General features: G+C 42.3%; 1 protein-coding gene across 11 annotated transcripts; it reads left to right on the top strand.

Annotated features, from left to right (window-relative positions):
* The first annotated feature begins 457 nt into the window (after window positions 1-457).
* On the top strand, window positions 458-21815 carry nfyc (nuclear transcription factor Y, gamma). Of its 11 annotated transcripts, XM_034544941.1 has the most exons (13): window positions 3746-4454; window positions 9307-9363; window positions 11160-11266; window positions 11425-11496; window positions 12957-13070; window positions 15270-15365; window positions 16433-16609; window positions 18277-18318; window positions 19393-19461; window positions 19803-19961; window positions 20294-20398; window positions 20505-20564; window positions 21093-21815. In XM_034544941.1, the coding sequence occupies exons 3-13, from the start codon at window positions 11168-11170 to the stop codon at window positions 21210-21212; spliced, it is 1113 nt and encodes a 370-aa protein (XP_034400832.1). In that variant the 5' UTR covers window positions 3746-4454; window positions 9307-9363; window positions 11160-11167; the 3' UTR covers window positions 21213-21815. The 11 variants fall into 11 exon arrangements, with proteins under 11 accessions (XP_034400829.1, XP_034400833.1, XP_034400838.1 ...); XM_034544938.1 differs by lacking the exons at window positions 3746-4454; window positions 9307-9363 and adding an exon at window positions 458-568; XM_034544942.1 differs by lacking the exons at window positions 3746-4454; window positions 9307-9363 and adding an exon at window positions 475-568 and having other exon boundaries at window positions 11428-11496.
* Window positions 21816-22754: the final 939 nt, after the last annotated feature.

The raw sequence follows: 22754 nt of genomic DNA, 5'->3' as shown, positions 1-22754 counted from the left end.
ACATTTTTTTTTATATTACTGTTATCACCAGCAACAAGTTATACTATTGTTATTGCAATATTAGTCAACTACATTTAACTTAACACAATTGGTGTTTTATTGTCCGGCAGATATTTGTGAATTTTTGTTCTAATGTAGGAGTTTAATGAAAACATAAAACTATTTTGGTAAATCAGTTGAAGCAGTTCTACATATTGTTGTTATTAGCAGTAGTGGCATTCATATATTGCACTCATGTGTGTTATTGCATCATTGTTACATTGTTTGGTGTAATTGGACATTTGAGTTTCCTCTCAACTGACATGTACTAGTTAACGTATGTTTCACTTTGACCAATACCACTGTGAGACTTGATATATTAATCATTTAGTTCATATCCCTATAATATAGAACACTTAATGAAGTGCGGTAGATGACACCATTACCCAGGGAACGTAGCGTCAACGTCATCACGTTCGTGCATGCAACTATTTCCGGTTCGAGTTGCAGCCATCTTGTTTTCCCCCTGCTAGCTAAATAAAATAAATAATACGCTGAGCCGGACTTCACTTCGAACCCGTAAAACAAAGTGAGTAAGAAATTAAAATTCGTTTGTGTGTATCACGTTTACAATAAAGGAGCCCGGTCGGTGGAAGTTTGAACAATTAGTTGGCTTCTTTTCATTTGCTGTTCTTGACCAATAGACGATTGTTTTGGAAGATGAACATAGGCGCCATTTCCCTCCCCGCTCTCTGAGGCGCTTATTGGTGGCCCGCTGAAGGATCACGGGCGGTCAGGAAACTGAGGTCTCGTGTCCGCCATGTTGGCTCTTGTTTAAGTTGTTATTAGACGGACTGGCCATTTCAACTGGAGCCCGAATGGCGTCAGTTGCAGAACGAACTTAGCCCTAAAAACCTTGATTGGTGGAATCTAGTCCGAGGTTTGATTGGTCTGAAGGACAGATCCAAACGTTGCCTTTATTGGTTAGACTGCTTCTTCCTAGCTTTGGAAAGCCGTGCAAACTTTCACTTGATGACAGGACTCGTTGTCCAGTGCTTATTAGAAATGAACACACTGCGGGTGGTCACCTATGCTGTACAGCAATCGTGTCTCCAACCAGCTAACATAAACTTCACTCACGTTAGCATGAAGTCGCACAGTTTCTGCCGTTATCATACCGTTAGCTACTGTTGCTCAACGTGTGTGTCAAACGCCAGCTGTCCGGGTGTTTTAGCAGCTGATATGTTACAGTTTAGCACCACGGTGCATTTTAATGTTAGTTTATTTGATCGATCTTTGTCTTTTTGATACTTAAATCTCCCGTCTGCTACCATAGGATGTGGCATTGGAGTAGCCGCTTTGTTCGTCCTCAATGTATGCTGTAGCGACCCAGCTCAAGTGTAACATGAGCAATGGTGCCCCACTGCCAGTTTAAATGCACCGTGCCATCTAGATGCAGATATCAAGTGTGTCCTTACTCTGATCAGCGGAAGCAAAGCTCCTTGATGCACATTAATTTACGTACCTTTTTATATACCTTTTTAATAATTAAAGAAGAGTTTCAAACTAAGCCACAATTTCAAAACAAAGCAATTACCCAACATGATGCACTTCATTGATTAGCAAATAAATGCATTTCCTATCCATTGTTAGCAGTTGAGACAAATACTGTTTTGCAAACTTATTAATCGGTTGAGTTCCTACTTCACTGTTGTTCACCGTCAATATAGCAGTTACATTATATCTAAAATGACTGGAAACGGGTGAGTCATACCTTGGGGAACTCAATGTGGGCTACCCATGTGCAAGTCAGTCAATTTACCATTTATTCATGCGTGTGCTTTTGCCGGTTTGTGGGTAAATGCATAGCTTGGTCTGGCTACCCTTAGGGTGCTGTGTGTTTATGAAACCCATAGTCTGGCTGGTGTATGTTTATCTCTAAACAGCGTCAGAGAGAGCAAACATGTCCCTGCTACGGGCAGCATAGGTCATGGGAAGGTCTCATTTGTACGGTGACCTTGCCAGGTGTTATTACTGAGGCATTCTGGGTAGCCAGAATACATCTACAGAGAGAACTGCTGAAGAGATTAATCTTTGTGCAGCTCGGCTCTAATCATTAACTGGATGACTGTAGAACCTGCTCTAGTCCCCATGCTCCTTACAAAAATAGTAAAGGGAACATTTGGCTTTGTTTCTCTTGAGTCTCTATCTTGTTCTCTCACCCTCTCCACTTGTTCTACCCCTCCCATCCTATAACAACTCTCATTTCTGTCCTTCTCCATCCTTCCGGTTCCCCTCCCCCTCTAGTTTTTTCATTGATGGGGCAGGTTTGCTCTCTTTTTCTCTCTCTTTAGCTTGTTGTATTCCTCACTACAGTCGGTATTTGTAGTAAACTGCAGTATAAAGCTTCAGGTCATACCTCTATCCTTTGCACTAGTTTTTCAGGAAAAGGCATACTGGCCCCCGTTTTATTACCGTCACACCTGCAATTTCTTACACTTCTCAAAGCTTAATGTCTAAGATCTATGTGTCTTAATACGTTTGCATATTCAATATGCAATTAACTGATGCAGCAATGTCATGCTTTGGTGCTCTAAAGTAAAGGTTACGGTGTTGAAGAAACAATGCAGTGGTGAGTTAACAAGAAGGGCATTGTATGACATTGCTGACAGTTTTTTGATGACGTTTTAATTGTGGAAGTAGCTGCGAGTGTAGTTTCTTGTGGTCAAGACATGCATTGCTTTATTTACAGACTTCTACCCATATGTTAGTCTTGTTTACCCACAAATAGGACGGGAATCAAATGGATTATTTTTCCATCCACCGTGGCTGCTCTCTTACCAGTCAGCTGATTCCTCTTCATCTTGTCCAAAGGCTCTACAATGACCGTTTTGCCATAATTAGTTTTTATGTTAATTAGACTGACACCATGATTTAGATTTTCATTGTATTAATGTTGTGGTTGCAATATAACTAATTGTTCTTGAGTCAGGGGCATTTGTTGAATAAAGTCAAATAATAATGATGAGTAGTCGTAAAGTGCCTTTAACTGATAACTTGTGCAAAGGATGGTGTTATGACCTGAATGTACAATGAATCTCATAACAAGTGGCCTGGTTATAGGCTAGATGATTATGGTGTGTGACTGTGAGCAATGATGAATGAGAAAGCAAGGACAAAGTGTGTGTGTGTGTGTGTGCACATGCGCCCCGTACCTGTGCACACGTATGAGACAGCAAGTCTACCTAGAATGCTTTTGTACTTTAAATCATGTGGATGCAACATGCGGCATCCATTCTGGCACTTGTTTCAGCCAGTGAGGGCCAGCGTGGCTGCCTGCATCACTGTGCTGTCAGCCTGTAGCGGCAGAGAGGAGGCGGGGCGAAGGGAGACATTTAGTTTGACATTGTAAATAAGCAGAGAGCAGTTGTCAGAGAGCAGCCTGGAACCGCTCTCATCCGTCCAGCAGCAGAAGAGGCAGGGGCCGCTCGACAAACAATGCCGAGGCAAGCCACCACTATCACACCCTCACTCAATCCCAGAAGAGCTTTCCACAACTTTATATAATCTTTTTCCCCTCTTCTCTTTTCTACTCTCTCTTCCTCTTTTCTTTTCCCTGACCCCTATCCTGCAGCTCAAGGTAACTTAGAGCAGGAAGTTGGCTGTCGGTAAAAGGGGGCTGAGCGGAGGAAAGGGGAGGAGCAGGGGATGTGTCATAGCTGATTGATGTGCACAGCCTCCAATGGCACAGAAGGGTCTTGTCTTCTCATTGGTTGCAAGTGTGAGAGTGAGGCGGGAGCCGGGCGTGAGGCGGGATTAGAGTATCATGTAGCATGCTAGATTGATTACTCTTGAACGTTAAAGGGGAAGGAGGCTAGAGATTTTAGTCTGAGAGTCAGGAGTGCCGCTGTACTGTTTGCCTGCTGTTGCGTTGTTGACTGCTGCTGTGCTGGCTTTCTGTTCCCTCTCGTCCTCTTCTCTTCACCGGGCCAGGGGTCAGCTCAAAGACAAATGCACGGGTCACGACTAGAGAGAGGGAGAGGGGTGAGAGAGTGCAAAAGAAAAAGAGAAGGTCAGCTAGTTGAGGGGACTTGGTCAGAAGAGAAACGGGACAGACGGGGCTGCATGTTTAGGCAGGAGGAGGACGTTGGGGTGCTGCTGAAGGAGACGGGGCAATGTGTAAAGGAAGAGTGGAAGAGAGAAGGGGGAGGGGTAAAACAAGGGGGGCTTGCTCTTCTCTGTCCAGGCTGAGAGCCTTTTTTAGTGCCGTCCAGTGAAGCCAGAGTGCCTTTTGTCTGTTGATACGATCAGGGGACTGGAGGAGGTGAAGGAGCTTGAGAGTTTTTCTGTCAACCTCTGTGCCTCTTCTTCCTGCTGCTGCTGTTGATCTCAAGGAGACTTGGACAGGGCTATCGGTTTCCCTATATTCTGCTCAGCTCCAGCACGGCAGACCATTCAACATGAAGGGCACAGGGGTAAGTCTGACTGCTGAAAACACACAGGTCAAGAGAAGACCTGTCAAGTTGGTTAGGCATTAAGTTTCTGAATAAATTGTTCACATCAGTTCACTTTTTGAGGTCTCTCTCTCTCCATCATGCTCAGCAGTGATGAGAGTGTCCTTTACAACCATCCTCAATCCCACTCCCTTTCCTGTCTTGTAGTACTCTCCTTGGAAGATTGGAGGTGTGTGTGTGTGTGTGTGTGTGTGTGTGTGTCTCATCCACGTCCTTCAGTGTTCACTCCAGCAAAGCAGTGATGCATTTCTTAAAAAAGAAACTATGATTGTTGTTCATGTTGTATGTTTGTCATATTTTTGTCAATTCTGAAGGTAAAGAGTGGAGTCTGTCTGCCTTTGGCGGTCACTAGTTTTTACTTTTAAACCACGCACACTCGCGCCAACCCGCGTTAACAACTGCATGTAAGTGCATGGCTTCCAGACTCTCTGCTCAGATGTCCTTCACTGTCCTTTCACTTTGGTGTTGATGTCCGGGAGGCCTGTGGCTGCAGTGCTCATAGTGCTGGTCCGGAGCAGCCCCCCCCCCCCCCCATGACGTCCTTGTTTACACGCCAGCGCCAGACAGTGACGCAGAGCTAGGAGCCAAAGACGGCATCCACGTTGAAAGGAGATGTTGCGTATGGCGAATTCTGTGAGCATATCTCAGTGTTGTTGTCGCTGTTGGTGTCGCGGGAGCCCAGGGGTGGAGGTGCAGCTGGTTGCAGTGACCTCAGGACCCCCCAGGCCCCTGCCCCAACAGTGCCAGATGCCCAGATGGGACAAACTGTCAGTCTGTCAGCTTCATAGACAGAGGAGGCTAATCGTTTGATCTGATCTCTTCTGATGGAATCTTTGGAGGGTGCCTCTCCTCTCACTTGCTGCTGTGACTGGTTTTGCCTCCACTCACTTGCTCCCTAATTGAAAGTTTCCATTGGTGCCTTTGGAAAAACTAATTCCCAATGGGGAAAGACCAAGAGAGAGACTAAAAATAACTCTTAAGTTGAAGCCATTGCTGCCAAATCCCAGTGTTGGCTGCTGTCTGGATGAGATTTGAATATTTGTGCCCCATTCCGTATTATAGGCAAACCAGGGGAAGGAAAAAGTTGACGAAACATGCACACCCCTTAGACAATGCTAGGCCTTTCAGCTTATCGCTAAGGTGACCACTACCGTCGAGCATTCGCTCTTTTGCCCTTGCCACCTTTTTGTTTTTACATGTGTATACTTTCACTAAAAACAGTGTGGGCAGCCAGGGGCAGTCAGCTGTGTTCCAGCGTGTAGTATGCAGGTAGCTTTAGCCCTGCCTACTTTGATGCCAGAGACTGGGCCTAGCGTTGGATGAAGGTCACAGGAATGTGAGATTGGCTCCTGCAAGTCTCTCTGTCAGCAATGACAAGGAAACATGTCGAGGGAGATGAGAGGAAGCAAAACCCAAGGGGAGATACGGAACATAACTAATATGTACAGTATGTGTTGTTTTTATAAAGCTTCTTAGAAAGTACATAGCCCGAACCACTGGGGTCACTTAAGTGCTGCAGTGAAAGTTGAAAAGCCTGTCCGTTTCTATCCTCCCCCTCTCCCTCCCCTTCTCTCTTTCATCTTTCTCTCTCTCTCTCTCCCTCTCCCTCTCCCTCCTCCCTCTCTGGTTTCTCTCTCTCCTCTGTTGAATGACCTTGGGAGATCAGTGACTAGCACTTCCTGGAGTTGGCTTGAAGCAGAACCAAGGGCAAAGTTTGCATGGCTGTTTGGTTGGCTGGTTCTATCCAGCCATGCCAAAGGGATGTTGCATTGCAGGTCACAGCGAGCACGTCCACCATTATAACCCTGTCTGTTCTTTTTTTAATCACAAAGCATTTGCACCAACATCTGTGAGAGTGTTACGCGTCTGTGCGTGTAGTTAATCTGTAATTCCTGGCCCGGGAATGTCTTGTTTTTTTTTATTTTGCCCGAGTAGATCATTTACCCTGCATGCTGTAACCGTGCCAGTTTGTTTCTTTCATCAAGGTGAATGCTGTAATAGTTCAGAATTTGTAACCCCTTTTGATTTATGGCCGCCATTTACATTTGTCAGTATGACATTTGTCACCTAGGCTGTATATATTCCATCTATTCAGGTATAGTAATTCAGAATAAAACTGACATACCGAATGCTAAACATTAGGTAAAGCGTCTCAAGTGGTCCAATGATATGTCCTGGTTTATGGTATCGTAAGTTATGTCACTTTCTGCTTAGTCCACATAAAACCTAGCCGACTTAAACCTTAAGTGACCTTCCTGCCGAACTGCCCATTCTGCATCATTGACAGTTTCACACAGCAGTATGTGGAAAATTGACCTCTTGCTAGACATGTCAGTGTAGCAACGCTCGTCCAATAGCTAGCACGATGTTACACAAAAAGCATGTCTTTGATTGGGCTATTGGTGGATTTCATCAGTTCTAGTCGCCATGTGAAAGATGAGACAGTCCATGTGGTTACATGTTTGCTCATTGTCCCGCCTGATGTTTTGACTGTGAGCAACCTTGAAGAGTAACAATGTGTACGGTCACATTGGAAAAATAAATCCTTTCTCTTTTTGGCCCCTCTTGTTTGTTGTCCCCTTCCCGCCTTCTGTCTTTTCTCAACACAATTTATCTTAATTTGTCTTTGTGTGAAAAGCTATGTATAGTTCAGGTAATCCCAGATAGTTTGCAATGCACTTTCAATTAAATATGTCTGTGTGTGTGTATATATATATATATATATATATATATATATATATATATATATATATACACAGACATATTTAATTGAAAGTGCATTGCAAACTATCTGGGATTACCTGAACTATACATAGCTTTTCACACTGGTAGATTAATAAACAAATCAAATAAAGCAGATGTGTTAACAAAATAGGTACAATGGTCATTTTCACTGAGCTGTGAGATAAAAATCCACAAATTAAAAAAAACCTTAATTTACACATTAATGTGGTACAGTATATGCCCCTTTTATTTTTGTGTGGGTCAGGTCCTCTCAGTGCACAGCTGCTTTAATTTAAAGTGTCAGCTGTGCTTCAGGGAAAGATCTAAGATAAGATGAGTTGTTCTTCAGCACAATGACAATGTGATACTGAAACACCTCGGGGAAAAGTTCACTCTTTTGCCTCAAATAGGCCTCCAGTTTGTCCTATTGCCTTGCCTTATTACCTATCAACCCCACTGCAAAATTAACTTCAATTCACACCAACCGTCAGGTCATTAAGGGAGCAATTAACTGCTGGACATTTCATATAATCAGAGACCAGTTCAACTACACTGTCTCTCTCTCTCTCTTTTACAACGATGCCGATGTCTGAGTGTGACACTAACAACTTTGCCCTTTCTCTTCTATAAACTAAAAGAGCAAATGAATAGGCATACGGCTAAGTGATGGTATCTTGATGTGTTTTTTTCGTTCTTCTGCCGACACTGCTTTCAGATTTATTTGGACAGGTCTTTTTTAAAGTGGTGTGATGTCAGAGTTGGAGCCAGTCGCTGATGCTGCTGTGAGTGGCCACTTGATGTGACGTGCCAGTTAGTGAGAGAGGGAGGGAGTAAGGGATGAGAGAGATGCAGGACTCGACTGGCAGAACCACATTAGCGCTGATTCAGCTGCAGCAAGCGGAGCAGCATTGACTTTCTCAAAAGTTGGAAGAAGGGGAGCCAGGTGAGAGTAAGTTAGACCGAACAAGAGCGAAACCCCCACCCACGAGTGACAGAGAGAGATGGGAAGTACTGGAAAAGAGACGGGAAGAGAGATGTAGCGCCGCTGAAGGAGGAAGAGCACGTTGCTGTGTTGGCGACAAAGTACAGACGTCACATTTGTCCTCAAAGACACACACACACACACACACACACACACACATACACATACACATACACATACACACACACACAGCAGAGTTGGTAGGAAACCCAACACCGGCATCTCTGTCTCAATGACCTGATGAAGGACAACAGGGCCGCAGGAAAGAGAAGAGGAGAGATGCACAGCACAATGTACACTAATATAGCATACAGTGGCAGCTTTGAAAAACACAGCAGAGATGCTTGTCAGGTTAATTACAACAGAATGATACCCAATATTTTTCAGAAGCGCACGTCAAAGTATAAAACGTTTATTATACTTGCACTGACACTGCTGACCATGATTATGGAGTGAATAGAGCTTAAAGGCTTTAGAAGATTCTTAAGTACATATATCCATTTAAGGAATACTTCAAAGCTTACTATAGATTAGAGACAGGATATCAAGAACCAAAAAGCAGATTGAATAATCAATCTTGACACTGGCGGACTCCAGCTGTCTGCATCAACCTCTAGACCTTTTACAACTTTTATAACGTTAACATTTATGAGCTTTTGCTGAGTTTCAAAATCGATTTTCTTTTAGTGGTGGATAGCCCCACGTTGATGCTTAGCCTTTCTCTTCATACGCACATTGTTGTTCTGTTTCCTTTTCCCCCTCTCACACATCAGCCTGCCTCTTGTCACACTTGCTTTCTCATTTCTTTTCACATATTAACTTCCCCTCTGCCCCCCTCCTCCTCCTGCTGCTGTGGTTAGTGCATGGCTGTGTATTTAGATTGAAGGTCACAAGGTCAGAGAGAGGGGGTTGGGGTGTATGTGTGACTTAATAACAGCTCTCTCTCTCCACAAGTGTTTAAAAAAAAAAGAAAAAAGTTTAAGAGAATCATTTGCTATTTTAACTTTTCTATCCTCCTCTGTTTCCTCTGAGACAAAGTGTTGTTACCATGACAATTATCCTGATTGTAATGCTGTTAAATGCCTAATTATTATTATTTCTTATTAGGCTTCCAGTTGGAGAGAACCACACAAGCTGGCAGGCAGTAGTACACAGATACACAAGGTTGTCTTGTTTAAACTTATCACAAGATCATGTGCTGATACTGGTGCTCAAATGCTATTTAGCCGGAGAAGCCTTTTTCCACTCCATTTGCATAGTCATAGTGCCGCAAAGTACACAGAGGCCATGAAAGAGCTGGCAAAGGTCAGTTTACGCATTAGGCAGAAGAGAAAAACTACAATTCCCATTAGTCATTCCTGTCACGCAGAATGCTGGGATTGTTCTAGTGACTGCAGGATTTCAATCAACCTTGAAATGCTACTGGACACTGGAGCGTCAGACAGAGAAGGGGAGACATTGTCAAGGTCAATCACTAGCATGGCATGCCATAGCTACAAGCTGCCTGATTGATTTATATAACGCCACCCCCTGCTGCCATTCTGTCTCATTGATTTAGGCTACTCTCTGTCAAAACCTGAATGACAGAACAGGATGCAGCAGTACTTCTTATATTATTCAGGAACTCCCACAATGGACAGAGATGACATCTTTTCTGTCAAAAATCAAATATGGATTCTGGATTAGTGATGGGTCGTGGTCAAATATTTATAACTGCATTTAAATGGTATGAATAAAGCAACTGGCGTGAACCCAGAGTCAAAACCATCTTGCACAACACCGCTGTAACAGGGGAGACACTAGATGGAGTGCCTGAAAGGCTGTCTTTTGTTTTATATTGGTCTGTCAGCTCGGCCAGAGCTGGAGCCATTCATGCCTGTTGGCCCAGAGTGAGAAGATAAAGAGGTGACCCCCCCTTCTCCGAACACTCTTTTTCTTTGTTCTGTCATGTCTCTCTCTTTCTGTCTGTGTCTCCCTCTTTCTGTCTTGTTTGACCCACATAGCTAGTTTGCGCAGCAGTCTGACTGTGGGCCTGTTTTTCTCTTACCTCCCCCTGTTAAAGCCTCTGGCACTTCGTCTTAGCGCTGGATTAATGCTGAACTGGACAAGGCTCTACCCCTCCCTCAGCAACACACAAACATAACCTGTCTCTCTTGAGTAGCTCCACACACTCATCTCGTGTTCCCCTGTGTTTCTTTTTTTCTCCTCTGGCAAATCTTTTTACTGAGGTGGGGGGGAAAAGGGAGAAAGTGAAGGAGTGCGATCCAGACACTCCAAGCTCTGCATGTTCAGACAGGCAGGCCAATACTCCCCCAGCAGATTCCTGACATGCCATAGTAACCGACTGGATCCTCTTTCAAAGCCCTTGTAGAAGCACTGTCTTTTATGTCAACATGCAAGTGTGTGTAACTGTTGGTTTATTTCACTTTACAGCTCTTGGTTGGTTTGTGTCTTTTTGTGTCTGTGTGTGTTGACAATGTGCATCCATCAAAAAACTGGAATGCAGTTGTTGTCAGGAGACAAAACACACGTGTCTTCTTGATGTGTGGCTTCAGCATTGTCTTCAGTGTGGTGGGTCAGTAGCAGCAGTGGACTTGCACATGACATGCTTGTGTTTGTAGAGCTGCAGCTTTGTGCCAAAGATGGGCCATTCATAATCAAGTAGTGTGCAGCCAGTCTGGTGGTGTGTTGTTGGGGATGTCAACACCTCACGAGGACAAGAATAGCCTGTCGGGGCTCTATTTTAGATTTCTCTGTATTATAATGATAGGCCCTGATGGGATGTGTGGTTCTGACACACGAGAAGAGCTCAGCACAGGCCTGGCTTGGACTGACACTGTCCAAGCCAGGTGAATGACCTGTCTTAAATGTATGATGAATTGTCACTATGTCTTTTGAGTGTTATATTAATTAACCTTTCGCTTGCACCTCTCTCCTCCTGTCATTCCTTGATGACGCAGATTAAAGGATGTCTGCAGATGCATTTGGAGCCGGAGGGAGCGATGCCCAGCAAACCCTGCAGTCCTTCTGGCCTCGTGTCATGGAGGAGATCAGGAACTTGACTGTGGTACGCTACTCGGTGAAACAGACAGACATGCATATCAGCCAAATTAATACTAAGATTCAATGGTTTTATGTGGTTTCTTTCAAACATACACACATGCAAATACACTTGTGTGTGCTTTACTCTGTGTCCCTAACTGACCACCTATACATTATTTCCAGAAGGATTTCCGTGTGCAAGAGTTACCTCTGGCTCGTATCAAAAAAATCATGAAGCTGGATGAGGATGTCAAGGTAAGAAGACCATTATACCACCGATTTACCTTTTTGAGAAATTAACTGTTATTGTAAGAGCATATGACACTGTGAATCCCTAATAATATTTCCACGTTATTGTTACAATTGGTGAAGCCTTCCATTCATATTTAGCACACTGGTAATTTTGAAGAATTTAGAGAAAGGATTATGGGCAGAAATATGCAAGGTATAGCTTGAACTAGTTCTTTGAAATATATATTTTACTTCCATTTGAAGACAAAAGTTTGATTATTTTAATGGGTAATGGTCGCTAATGTGGTCGCTGTCAAATTCTTGGTTTGTGGCCTGTTGGGCTTATTTTATGATGGCAAAATATTATCAGCTCTTACGCCTTCAGCAGTGTCTTTTGACAAGAAGTACATTATTTATATCAAATGGGAATCATATTAACAGTGTGCATACAGCAATAAGTGAAATTGCATAATTGATTGTATAGCAATGAAACTCATTGTATTCAAGAGAGGTAGCTGTACGTAGCTGCTTTTATTTTAATTTGGCTCCACTTTGCAGAGACTAATAGACTATTAGTTAACCACAAGTTGTGCTTTATGTTGCACCGCAATGGGGTCAAAATATACTAACAATCTGAATTTTATTGGGCTTATCGTAACAATATATTAATCGCTTACATTTTATCTCATACCAATCTCTCAGATCGGCTAATGATGTACCGTAGTTTTAGGGCCATATGCCACATCCACTCATCTCCCAACATTTGTCAGTTGCATTGAACTCAACAGTTGAGGCACAAGGAAGGATTATTTTACCCCCATTACACCAGATTATCATCCAGGACTGTTCCTAGTCTCTAAAGAGAGATCCTGTGTGTGTTTGGCTTGGTTTATGTGACGTGTTAACAGCACTATCCTGTTAGTTAAGCTGTAGCTTAAAGTGGTAAAGAGATCAGGAGATCAGTAACATATCTAGAGACGGGACCCTTCTGTCAGCTCTGACACAGCAGCTTTCACTGCATGTGTACATGTGAGTGGCGTGGTACTATTACAGTCCATTTAGTACATTTAGGCTTCACATCTATGTCCATGTACTTAACCAATTACTGCGTGGCTTGGCCTGAGAGTTCAATGCCACTCTATGAAGAAGTGGAGTGACAAGGCGTTGTTTGGCACAAAAGGTTTGAAGGTAAATCACAGCTGTTATGAAAAGAAGTGTGGTTTTGTGAATACCAATGACATTCTTCTGCTCAGCAACATATTTCTGTTTTGAGTACCGGTAATGTTTTAAACAGACAACATTGGCTCTAGACTGATTATTATCTGGTCATTTCAATCAAATGAATATATTCATTGCTTATTGAATGTGAAGCAGCCATTTGTCCCTTAGCTCCTGAGTGATTCATGTTATAGCTGCGTTGTGATTGATGTAAATATAGTCTGTGGGTGTATTCAAGCAGGTGTAACTTCATCTCTTCTGTACAGATGATCAGTGCAGAGGCTCCAGTCCTGTTTGCCAAGGCAGCTCAGATCTTCATCACAGAGCTCACCCTCAGAGCATGGATCCACACCGAGGACAATAAGAGACGCACGCTACAGGTCAGATACACTCAGATGTATATGAACCCTGTACGACACATGTTTCACCATTATCAGATTATGCTTTAGTTGAGGAAACCAAATGACTTGTCAACCTTTGTCCTCTTTCTCTTTTGTGTTCTTACTCTCTTTCTGACATGTATGTTTGGATTGTCACAGCCATCTATTGTAATAATTACATAACCTCTATTTTCCTTTTGTACACTCTCCCACACCTTTACATCATTTGGGTGTCTCTTTAGTTTGTTGCTTTCTATTCACTGGGTGCACATGTCTGTGTGCGTATACAAGCAGAGGCCCCATACAGCATCCCCTTGAGGACTAGTCCTCTGTTTTAGTTTTTTCTCCCTCAACTGACTTTGAAAGCAAAGCCAGACGGGTGGCGTGACCCACTTTTCCCTGCGGTGCCATTTTGCCTGCTCTGCTGTCCCAAAGTTAAATAAGATGGACTCTGTAATGCTGTGAGGGAGAAACACGTCGCAGAGAACGTGAGGACAGTTGGGAAAATCTAGACAAGAGTCTCACCTGGATGTCAAGAGGGGAGAACGCTGGAGCAGAACATGAAAGCCCTTAAGTCTACTTTATCCATTCACATACTTCTGAGAGATTATCAGCCCATGGATATGTGTGTGTATGCCAACGCAGGTAGAAAAGGAGACTGGAAAAAAAGACTGTGTAATCGCCCTTATCGTAGTTGGTCCGGTAGGAGTCTTAAACTGAAGACCTACTTTGGAAGTGTGTTCACTTTGCTGTTGTCTTGGCTAAACTTTGTCTCAGAGTACTTTTTTTAGCATGAAACTCTCAGGTGTAAGCACTCTACACGGCATGCTTTAAATAGAAACTTAATTTACTTTGCAGGTTTACATGTTAATGACATTTTACCCCACAGATGACGCATTAGCTCCGTGTGACGGTTGAACGTCGTAGATGTGTGATTTTCTTTTTTCGGAAATGAAAAACGGCATTCCCAATTCCATATTCAAACACACGCAGAGCCCTAGTCCTATTGTTAGGAGGTCCGCCAATTGAGGTCACCATAGCAACACTCATCAATAGAGCAAGTGTAGATGTGACCTGGTGTTACCAGATATTAATCAAGCTGCTAAAAATAGCCTCCAGTGAAGGGAGGGCCACAATGGGGGGTCCTGACAGCCAATATCCTGTGGAAAATTCCATAGAGACGGCACACTGCTTCTGTTATAGGAAAGTGTATAGCTGCAGAGCCTCAGCTTATGAGGGCAGGAAAGCATCATTCGTGTTCGTTTCCACCCATCACACATACCCACGTTCATGATTGTGATGCTAGGGTGATTGTTTTTATTAATTAAGTTACCTTTACTGACTGTTGGTTAAAAAACAACTTTGAACAACAAATCCAAACACTTGCTAAGCTGAAACAGGCAGATGTTTGGCATTTTTACATGAAAGTGACACATAATTAATGGTCTAAACTTATCCTCTCTCACTTTTGAGCTCAGTTACAAAGCTAATACCTGTTAGAATACTGCTGGGAACCTCGTGTGTGTGTGTGTGTGTGTGTGTGTGTGTGTGTGTGTGTGTGTGTGTGTGTGTGTGTGTGTGTGTGTGTGTGTGTGTGTGTGTGTGTGTGTGTGTGTGTGTGTGTGTGTGTGTGTGTGTGTGTGTGTGTGTGTGTGTGTGTGTGTGTGTGTGTGTGTGTGTGTGTGTGTGTGTGTGTGTGTGTGTGTGTGTGTGTGTGTGTGTGTGTGTGTGTGTGTGTGTGTGTGTGTCTGCGTGTGTGTGTGTGTGTGTGTGTGTGTGTGTGTGTGTGTGTGTGTGTGTGTGTGTGTGTGTGTGTGTGTGTGTGTGTGTGTGTGTGTGTGTGTGTGTGTGTGTGGTATGGTAGATTGTACATGTTATACATATTTAAACACCATGGAAAGTTTATTTGCCCCTTTCAACATCAAGGCAATCCAAAGTGCTTCACATAAAACAAATACAAGCATCAAAACATAATGCAAAAAAGAAAACTAGATTTAAAAACTATTAAGAACATTCATTAAAACGTAAAGCAAGAAATAGAATAAAAGTTGCAGTGCAGTTAAAGAAATAAAATGCAGAAGTTGATTGAGGGTCTGAGCAGACCTGCAGCTTTTCAGGAACTGTGTGTGTGTGATATTGAATTAGCATAATTTAAATCTGACTTCATCTCTTGACCCTCTGTGTCTGTTATGTTTTCAGAGGAATGATATTGCCATGGCAATAACAAAGTTTGACCAGTTTGACTTCCTGATTGACATTGTGCCCCGGGACGACCTGAAGCCACCGAAACGACAGGTACGAAATCACAGGCTGCACAGTGACGGGGCAAACGGCAGATTTCTCCAAAGGTGGTCAGAGTTTTAAAGTTAGAGCAGGAGAACGAGGGTCTTCATCTCAGGTGCTTTTCAATTGTTGGCAACCTGGAGGTGCTGTAAACATCCTTGACTGGAAGCTGGGGTTTGGACAGCAAGGGCTTTCAGTCGGATGTTTGCAGCATCTTATTGCCACTGACAGCCCAAATGTAACTTCAGCGATGGCACCATTTTTGTACAATTGGTAACAGAAAAGTACAACTTCATCAAGCATTTTTATACGTTTCTGTAAGAATCAAATCAATTGCGATCTCTTACAGAAAAATCACATTGCACTGAAGTTTTGCTCTAGCAAGATTATGCACATGATACACATGTAGGGTACCAGATGGAGGAGTGAGCTATTTAAATTAGTTGTCAAGTAGACTGTCTCCAGGCATGTAAACATCCTACACTCTCAGCTGTGTTGTCATGGAGCTGGGAGAAGGGTGTTTACTCTTCTGGTGATGGAGAAACCTCATCAAGATGAAGCCCTGCTCATTAATCAGTTATCAAGCAGGATGACACAGGTCAGTCAGTGTTTATTGATCATTTGATTTGTAATAATTGTTCGAGCCCCCATGCCAGCAAGCATCTAACCTACTGAACCGTGCTCAGTAAAATAAATGCCAATATATCCTGACGCTGCATTGCTTGTAGATGACCCAGGAAGAAGACATATATAAAAAACATATATAAATTAGTAACTGTCACAGTCGCTTTATTAGTTCAACTAAACCAATGTTACAGTAGAGTCGCAAATGGTTGATGCTGTTTTTTGGTGTAAATTGTTCTGGCAGAAGCCTTCAGTCTATATGTTATTGACCAGTGTGAAGCTTGTAATGGATCTTGCGTCCAGATTCCATTACTCTCCATCCACATCCCATCAGTTATTTATCAGACCTCTACCATTACACCTGCAAAAATAATTCATGGAGATGTAATGGACTGATGGGCCTTCTTCGTGTGTGCGTGTGCGGTTGTGTGTGGTTGTGGTTATTTCATCATCAGGAGGAGATGCGTCAGTCAGTGGCTCCAGCAGAGCCCGTGCAGTACTACTTCACTCTGGCCCAGCAGCCTGGAGCTGTACAGGTGCAGACCACACAACAGGGCCAGCAGCCCGGCGCACAAACAGCCACGACCATCCAGCCTGGACAGATCATCATCGCTCAGCCACAGCAAGGACAGGTAGTATTAGCACCTTGTTTGAAGAGCTTATAACAGGGTTCGCCACTTATTACGCACACCACGATTTAAATAAGCTGCAACAACTAAATGAAATCACAGCTGGATATGAGAATTGTTGCCAATAACAATGGCGATGTGGAGAAGCACACTGACTACAGCTCCCAATGAAGCAGAAAATACCAGTTAATGAAGCATTCACTTACCTTTTAAGAAAGTGCATTTGTGTGTTTTTATGTGGATGTGTAACACCTGAAGGATTATGTAGCAAATTCTAAACTCCACCTTGTCTTAGGAATCATGCTGCTAAAGGCTTGTTTCTCAAGTCATCACACCTGGCTTTATTGATATTAGCCGTAGCTCGCATTCAGTCGCTGACCACTCCCCCCAGCAGGAATATCTGAACCTCAGAACACACCCAGGCCACATAACTACAGGCACACATGCGCACCCTTCCTCTGAAACCCTGCAGAGAAAACATTTGATCTGAACAGTTATTTACTTCTCTTAATTACAATCAAATGAAATGTTTCTAAATGTTCTATAACTGATTGATTTGAAATTTGTGCTGTTGTGTTCCTTGTCTATTTTTGCAACAACATAGCCAAACGTTACACATACCATACATACAGTGTGAATCACACTTTCTCAAAACATATAGATAGTTGGTGTACGTTTTGCTTTTATAAGTTAAGCAAACAGCGAAAAAGATAAAATCTTATAAACCATTAAAAGTAACATTATCAAAGGCAATCTTTAACTGTTTTTTTTCTTCAGATTTCTCATCCGATCTCGTGCTATTTGACTACAGAGAAATTAGCAAAAAATTGGAAATCAATAGATGTTTCTTACGACGGCCAAATAGGTCCATTGTAGGTTAAAAACATTACAGAGCTTGGTGAGGGGTTAATATTCTGAGAATAAAATCAGTATTTACGAGAAAGAAAGCACAAATATATAAGAAAATAACTTGAATATTCGCTGAGACTATAAACAAATTTACGAGAAAAACCTTTTCCATGGAACCGCTTCACTTTGCAAGGTTGGATCAACCTCCTCAGACGCCACTGTTAAACACTGCAGTCATTTAAATTGAATTGAAGAACATGAAAGAAAACGTCTATGTATCTTTTGGGGCCTTAACCTCGCCCAGAGACCGTCTGTTGGAGAGGACATCAGAAAAATCTATCTTTAAGATTTATTGAATAACCTATTATCAATATAAAACGTCCACTGGGTCTAACATGAGGACAAATTACAATGCATAACAATGTCAGCAGTGTGTTTATAAAAGAACTTCACCTCTCTCAGAGTCCATCCTTACCGTAAGAACACTACTTCACCACAACAACATGCGTTTTCTTTCTTGCGACTATATGACTTAATTATTACAGATAATATTCAAGTTTCTTCTCTCGTAAATTAACGTCTTTAATCCTGGGAATTCTGAGTGTTTTCTCTAAATATTACCAATTTTCCTTAGTTTGTTTTTAACCTACAATTGCTCTAAAACGCCGTCGTAGTTTCTTAATTGTCCCTAGCACACACATACAAAAACACACGGTTTCTCTCTCACACACACCCACGCAGACACATGCACATGAGTATTGGGGAGAGTGTGTGTCCACCTCTGGATCCCATTTTCTCATTCTATTCTGTCGGGCCATCAGATGCTGCAAGGTGCCACCATGCAGCAGTTACAGCAATTGCAGGTGCAGTCACAGGGCACACCAATCACACCCATTTTCAACAGTCAGTAAGATAATAAACATGCATATTTGGGTACAACTTTCAATTGTCTCTCTGTCTAATTACCTTACTCCTACTTTTGCTGCTGTGCGCTCTCTCTCTCTCTCTCTCTCTCTCTCTCTCGGTCTTTGCATGTCATGTAGCTGTGCTTCATGCTGCTTCAGCAGACTGCCTTTAGCTGAGCTGTCATGCTCCTTTAGACCTGGCCTGATTCACTGGCACTGCTATGCTGCAGTCCCCACTGAGAGCAGGGAGGTCACAGTTTGACACTCACCTTACATAGATTCCATTGTAGGCTATTTACAAGGTAGCACTTTAAAAGGTGTACCTTGAGGGAATACGTGAAAGTTGAACATTTTACTCCCCCAAAAAGGTATATGGTTTGTTAATCCCTCTGCCATTGCAACCTGCTTATCTTAAATTAATTCCCCCAGTTTTGCATTTGATGCATAGAGTATATGTTTTGTATACATCCCTCTTGGCACATATGTTTTGTATACATCCCTCTTGACACATATGTTTTCTGGAGTAAAACAGCTGGTTAGGTTGTCACGACCTACCAGGCACATGCTATGTTTAGCACAACATATTTGGTGGATAGAGTAAAGTATTAGCAGGACATACTTTAAAAATGAATAAGGAAAAGAAGATATAGAGAGTTGATGATTCATACCCTATAGTTATGCATATCTGTGTCTGTGTGCAGAGCTTTCAAGGTCACTAGTTGTCTAGTCTTCCTCTTTTCTTAGGTCATCAACTCTCATCAGTACTTATGAAAACACAGTTGACATTACTTGTCACTATGATGTATATGCATTTTTTAAATCTGTCCAAAGTCCCCATGTATTTATTTGACCTGTTTCTGACTTTCACCTCAACTTCTTTTTCATTCATAAGCATGTCATTAGTCACTTTCTGCTGCTCTAACATTTAAGCGTTCTACACACACACACTCCACATATGCTTACATCCACGTGTTAAGTTGTTGCAATCGATGCTTTCTCACTTTCTCTCATTCTGTTCTGTTGGGCCATCAGATGCTGCAAGGTGCGACAATGCAGCAGTTACAGCATGTGCAGGTGCAGTCACAGGGCACACCCATCACGGTAAACACACATTTGCATTTCTATGTTCTCTCACACACACACACACACACACACAGCCGTCCTGCTCAGGTGACTGAGGCCTGTAGGGGCCTCTCCTTGATTGTGGAGGACAAAGAGCGGTCTTGAAACCTTTGAATGAATTGTGTCTGCTTGATAATCTTTTACAGACTTTTTAAAATGTAAGAATACATAAGTTTTGACGGTACTGGTTAAAATCGTACTCCAGGGAAGTTAGTGATTTCCTGGTACTTTGTGCCAATCATAAACTACATGCCTGTAATGTGTTACTTCTGTCTCCTTCTCTCCGTGTCTTCTTTGCTTCTTCTTTTTCTCTCCATTAGAGTGCGCCTGTCACAATGCAGGTGGGTGACGGCCAACAGGTACAAATTGTCCAAGCTTCAGCTGCCCAAGGTCAAGCCCAGACAGCTCAAGCCCAAGGCCAGACCATGCAGGTCATGCAGCAGATCATCACCAACACAGGAGAGATCCAGCAAATCCCGGTAAGAAATTAGGTTAAGCGGGGAAAAAAGCGATGTGAATCACGGGAGGGAGTAGTGATTGAGCAAAGAAGTTAAAACGGTGAGAGCAATGGCTAACACTGCTTTGTGTTCGCTGCATTGTAGTACTGCACAAACGTGGTGTTCTAGTGAATTATCCATCCTTCACTGTTGGATTGGAATTAGGTTTTTACAAAGTTAACGATTCATTTGAGGAAAGTGAATGATTCTCTCGCTGCTGTTCTCCAGAGAAGTAAAATGGCTGTGACCTCTGGGTTTGAATGACCTTTGCTCCAAACAAAACTTTGTCTCCCCCATGTGTCGGTTGGGTGTAGGTGCAACTAAACACGGGCCAGCTACAATACATCCGTCTAGCCCAGCCAGTGTCTGGAACTCAAGTGGTCCAAGGACAGATCCAGACTCTCGCCAACGCTCAGCAGGTAAATCCCATTAGCAACAAAAATAACATTCATAAAACAAATTATGTAACTTCCACGCATTTACTTTCTTTATTTGTTTCTTTAATTTAACTTGTTTTGCTTTCAGTTGACACAGGCAGAGGTACAGCAAGGACAGCAGCAATTCAACCAGTTTACTGATGGACAGGTAACAACTGTAATGAATGTATGCATGCAGTGTGTCAAAGCTGTGAAAATGAAAGTGACATTTTTAACTAAACGCTTGTCAGCATTGGTAACATTTTAACTAGTGCACACATTTAGCTATGAACCAGCTGACATGTGCCCCTTGAAGAAAAATGCAATACCTCAAATTAAACCAGTAAAGTCTTATTTAGATAAAACACTATTTTTCAAGGCTGTACCCACAAGAACGGCAGCAATAACACTGAGTTACAGACAAATAACATCAGACAGAAAACACTAAATGTGTCAGAAATCAGAATTTTATATATATATATATATATATATATGTATATATATATATATATATATGTATATATATATATATATATATATAATATAAAATCATGAATGAAAGTTGAAAACGGTCAGATTATTCCATTTTTAGAAACAATCTAAATAGCACTTGGTAACAACACCGTAAAATCATGTAGTTGGATGCATTGAAATTGAAACGCAGACCTTCAGCCTCTCTCATCTCTCTGTTTTACAGCAGTTGTATCAGATTCAGCAGGTGACGATGCCAGCAGGACAGGAGCTGAGCCAACCGATGTTCATTCAGTCCACCAACCAGACAGTTGACGCGCAGGTCACACAGGTCAGCACCGAATGAGCCCAACAAGGAACCTTTTCTCCACACACACAACACGCACACCAGCCCATTCAAAGCCAACAGATGTCACCGACCTTGACAAAGGATGCTCATAAACTCCAATTATAAGCACTGCTCTTCTAGACGAGGGACCTGAAATCTTAAAACTCTCTTTGTAATAAATTTAGTAAACTGGATAACGAAACAACAACCAAGGGACACGGACTGACTCAAAATGATGACATGTTAAGTTGCATCCATGCTTAGACACAGTTGAAGTCTTGTACTTCTGTCACCGGACACAAGAATATATGCATCCACTGCCACAGTCCTGACAGCAGTCTTTCCACAGACCGACTCAACTATACTTCCATGTCAAAGACTTTTCAAACATAAGAGAAGGTTTTATTCCTGGCGCCTTCCTTTCTGCTCTTTATTTGGAGATGAATTGGGAAAGTGTCCGTCTCTCACTACATGACATGCTCCTGGTTTCTCTGTGGCTGAAGGTAGCCATGATATTCTTCACCTCCTGAATCATACCCTCTTTATTGTTTTCCATATAGTTGATGGATGAAATGAAGCCATATACCTCAGATATCACTTTTTAAAGAAAGTAAATCTAAGGGATCTTGAGAAGAGGTTATAAGTTTCAATGATTTCATGTAGTTTCTCTCTCATTTTTTCCACATTGACGATGAAGCATGCCTTTTATGTTTTAAGGGACTTTAAACTGTATAGGTTAAAACTGTGTGTGTGAGGGTCGTCGTCACTCTTCCATATTGTTCCTTTCACTCTTTCTTCATCCCTCTGTCTTCAGAGTAGGGAAGCTCTTCTCTGCCTCTATGCAGCTTCACTCAACCCTCTCCACCCGGGTGGTTTTTGAGTCTTGTGCCCCGGTTTAAGTATCACGTACAAAACCGTCTGGAGCAAAAGAAATCTACCTTTTCATAGAATCCCTTTTTTTCAATACAATATTTTTTCTTTTGGTTTTGAGATGATATTTGGCCTCATATTTTCCCGCTCCTTTTTTTGTACAGTAATGATTATTGTCAATGTTCTTATTATTGTTGTTTTTGCATGTAGTTCAAACTGCCAGCTTGACATGCAATAGATGGGTAAAATTTTATTTTTGATGTTCCTTTTTGTAAACAAACTTTGTTTGTGAGAAAAAATTAAAAAACAACTTGTCTAAGAGTCGTGTTTTACTGAGTTTCTGTCAAGTACTAATCTTTGTTTTTATTTTAGATGATTTAGGCAATTTACTAGCGACAGGAGTGAAATACCACCAAGAGATAAGAATTAAACCAACCCAGTCAGGATCCTAATGTATTTCCAGGTAGACACACCCCTCTGCAAGAGCCACCAACATATCATTAAATTGTTGTTTTTATGGTAAAAGAGGTTTTTAAATGTTCAAGAAAATATTGGTGGTTTCAACAGTGTGAGGCTTGTGTTGTTTGCCCAAATGGCCATTAGAGGGCAGCACTGGTCTAACAAACCGTAAATGCCACTGATATCCTGTGTTAGAGCACCTGTCTTCGAGCACCTGATTTATTGCCGAAA

Source organism: Cyclopterus lumpus, chromosome 11 (assembly GCF_009769545.1).
Source record: "Cyclopterus lumpus isolate fCycLum1 chromosome 11, fCycLum1.pri, whole genome shotgun sequence".
Taxonomy (NCBI): domain Eukaryota; kingdom Metazoa; phylum Chordata; class Actinopteri; order Perciformes; family Cyclopteridae; genus Cyclopterus; species Cyclopterus lumpus.
This window is presented reverse-complemented; position numbering and strand designations above follow the sequence as displayed.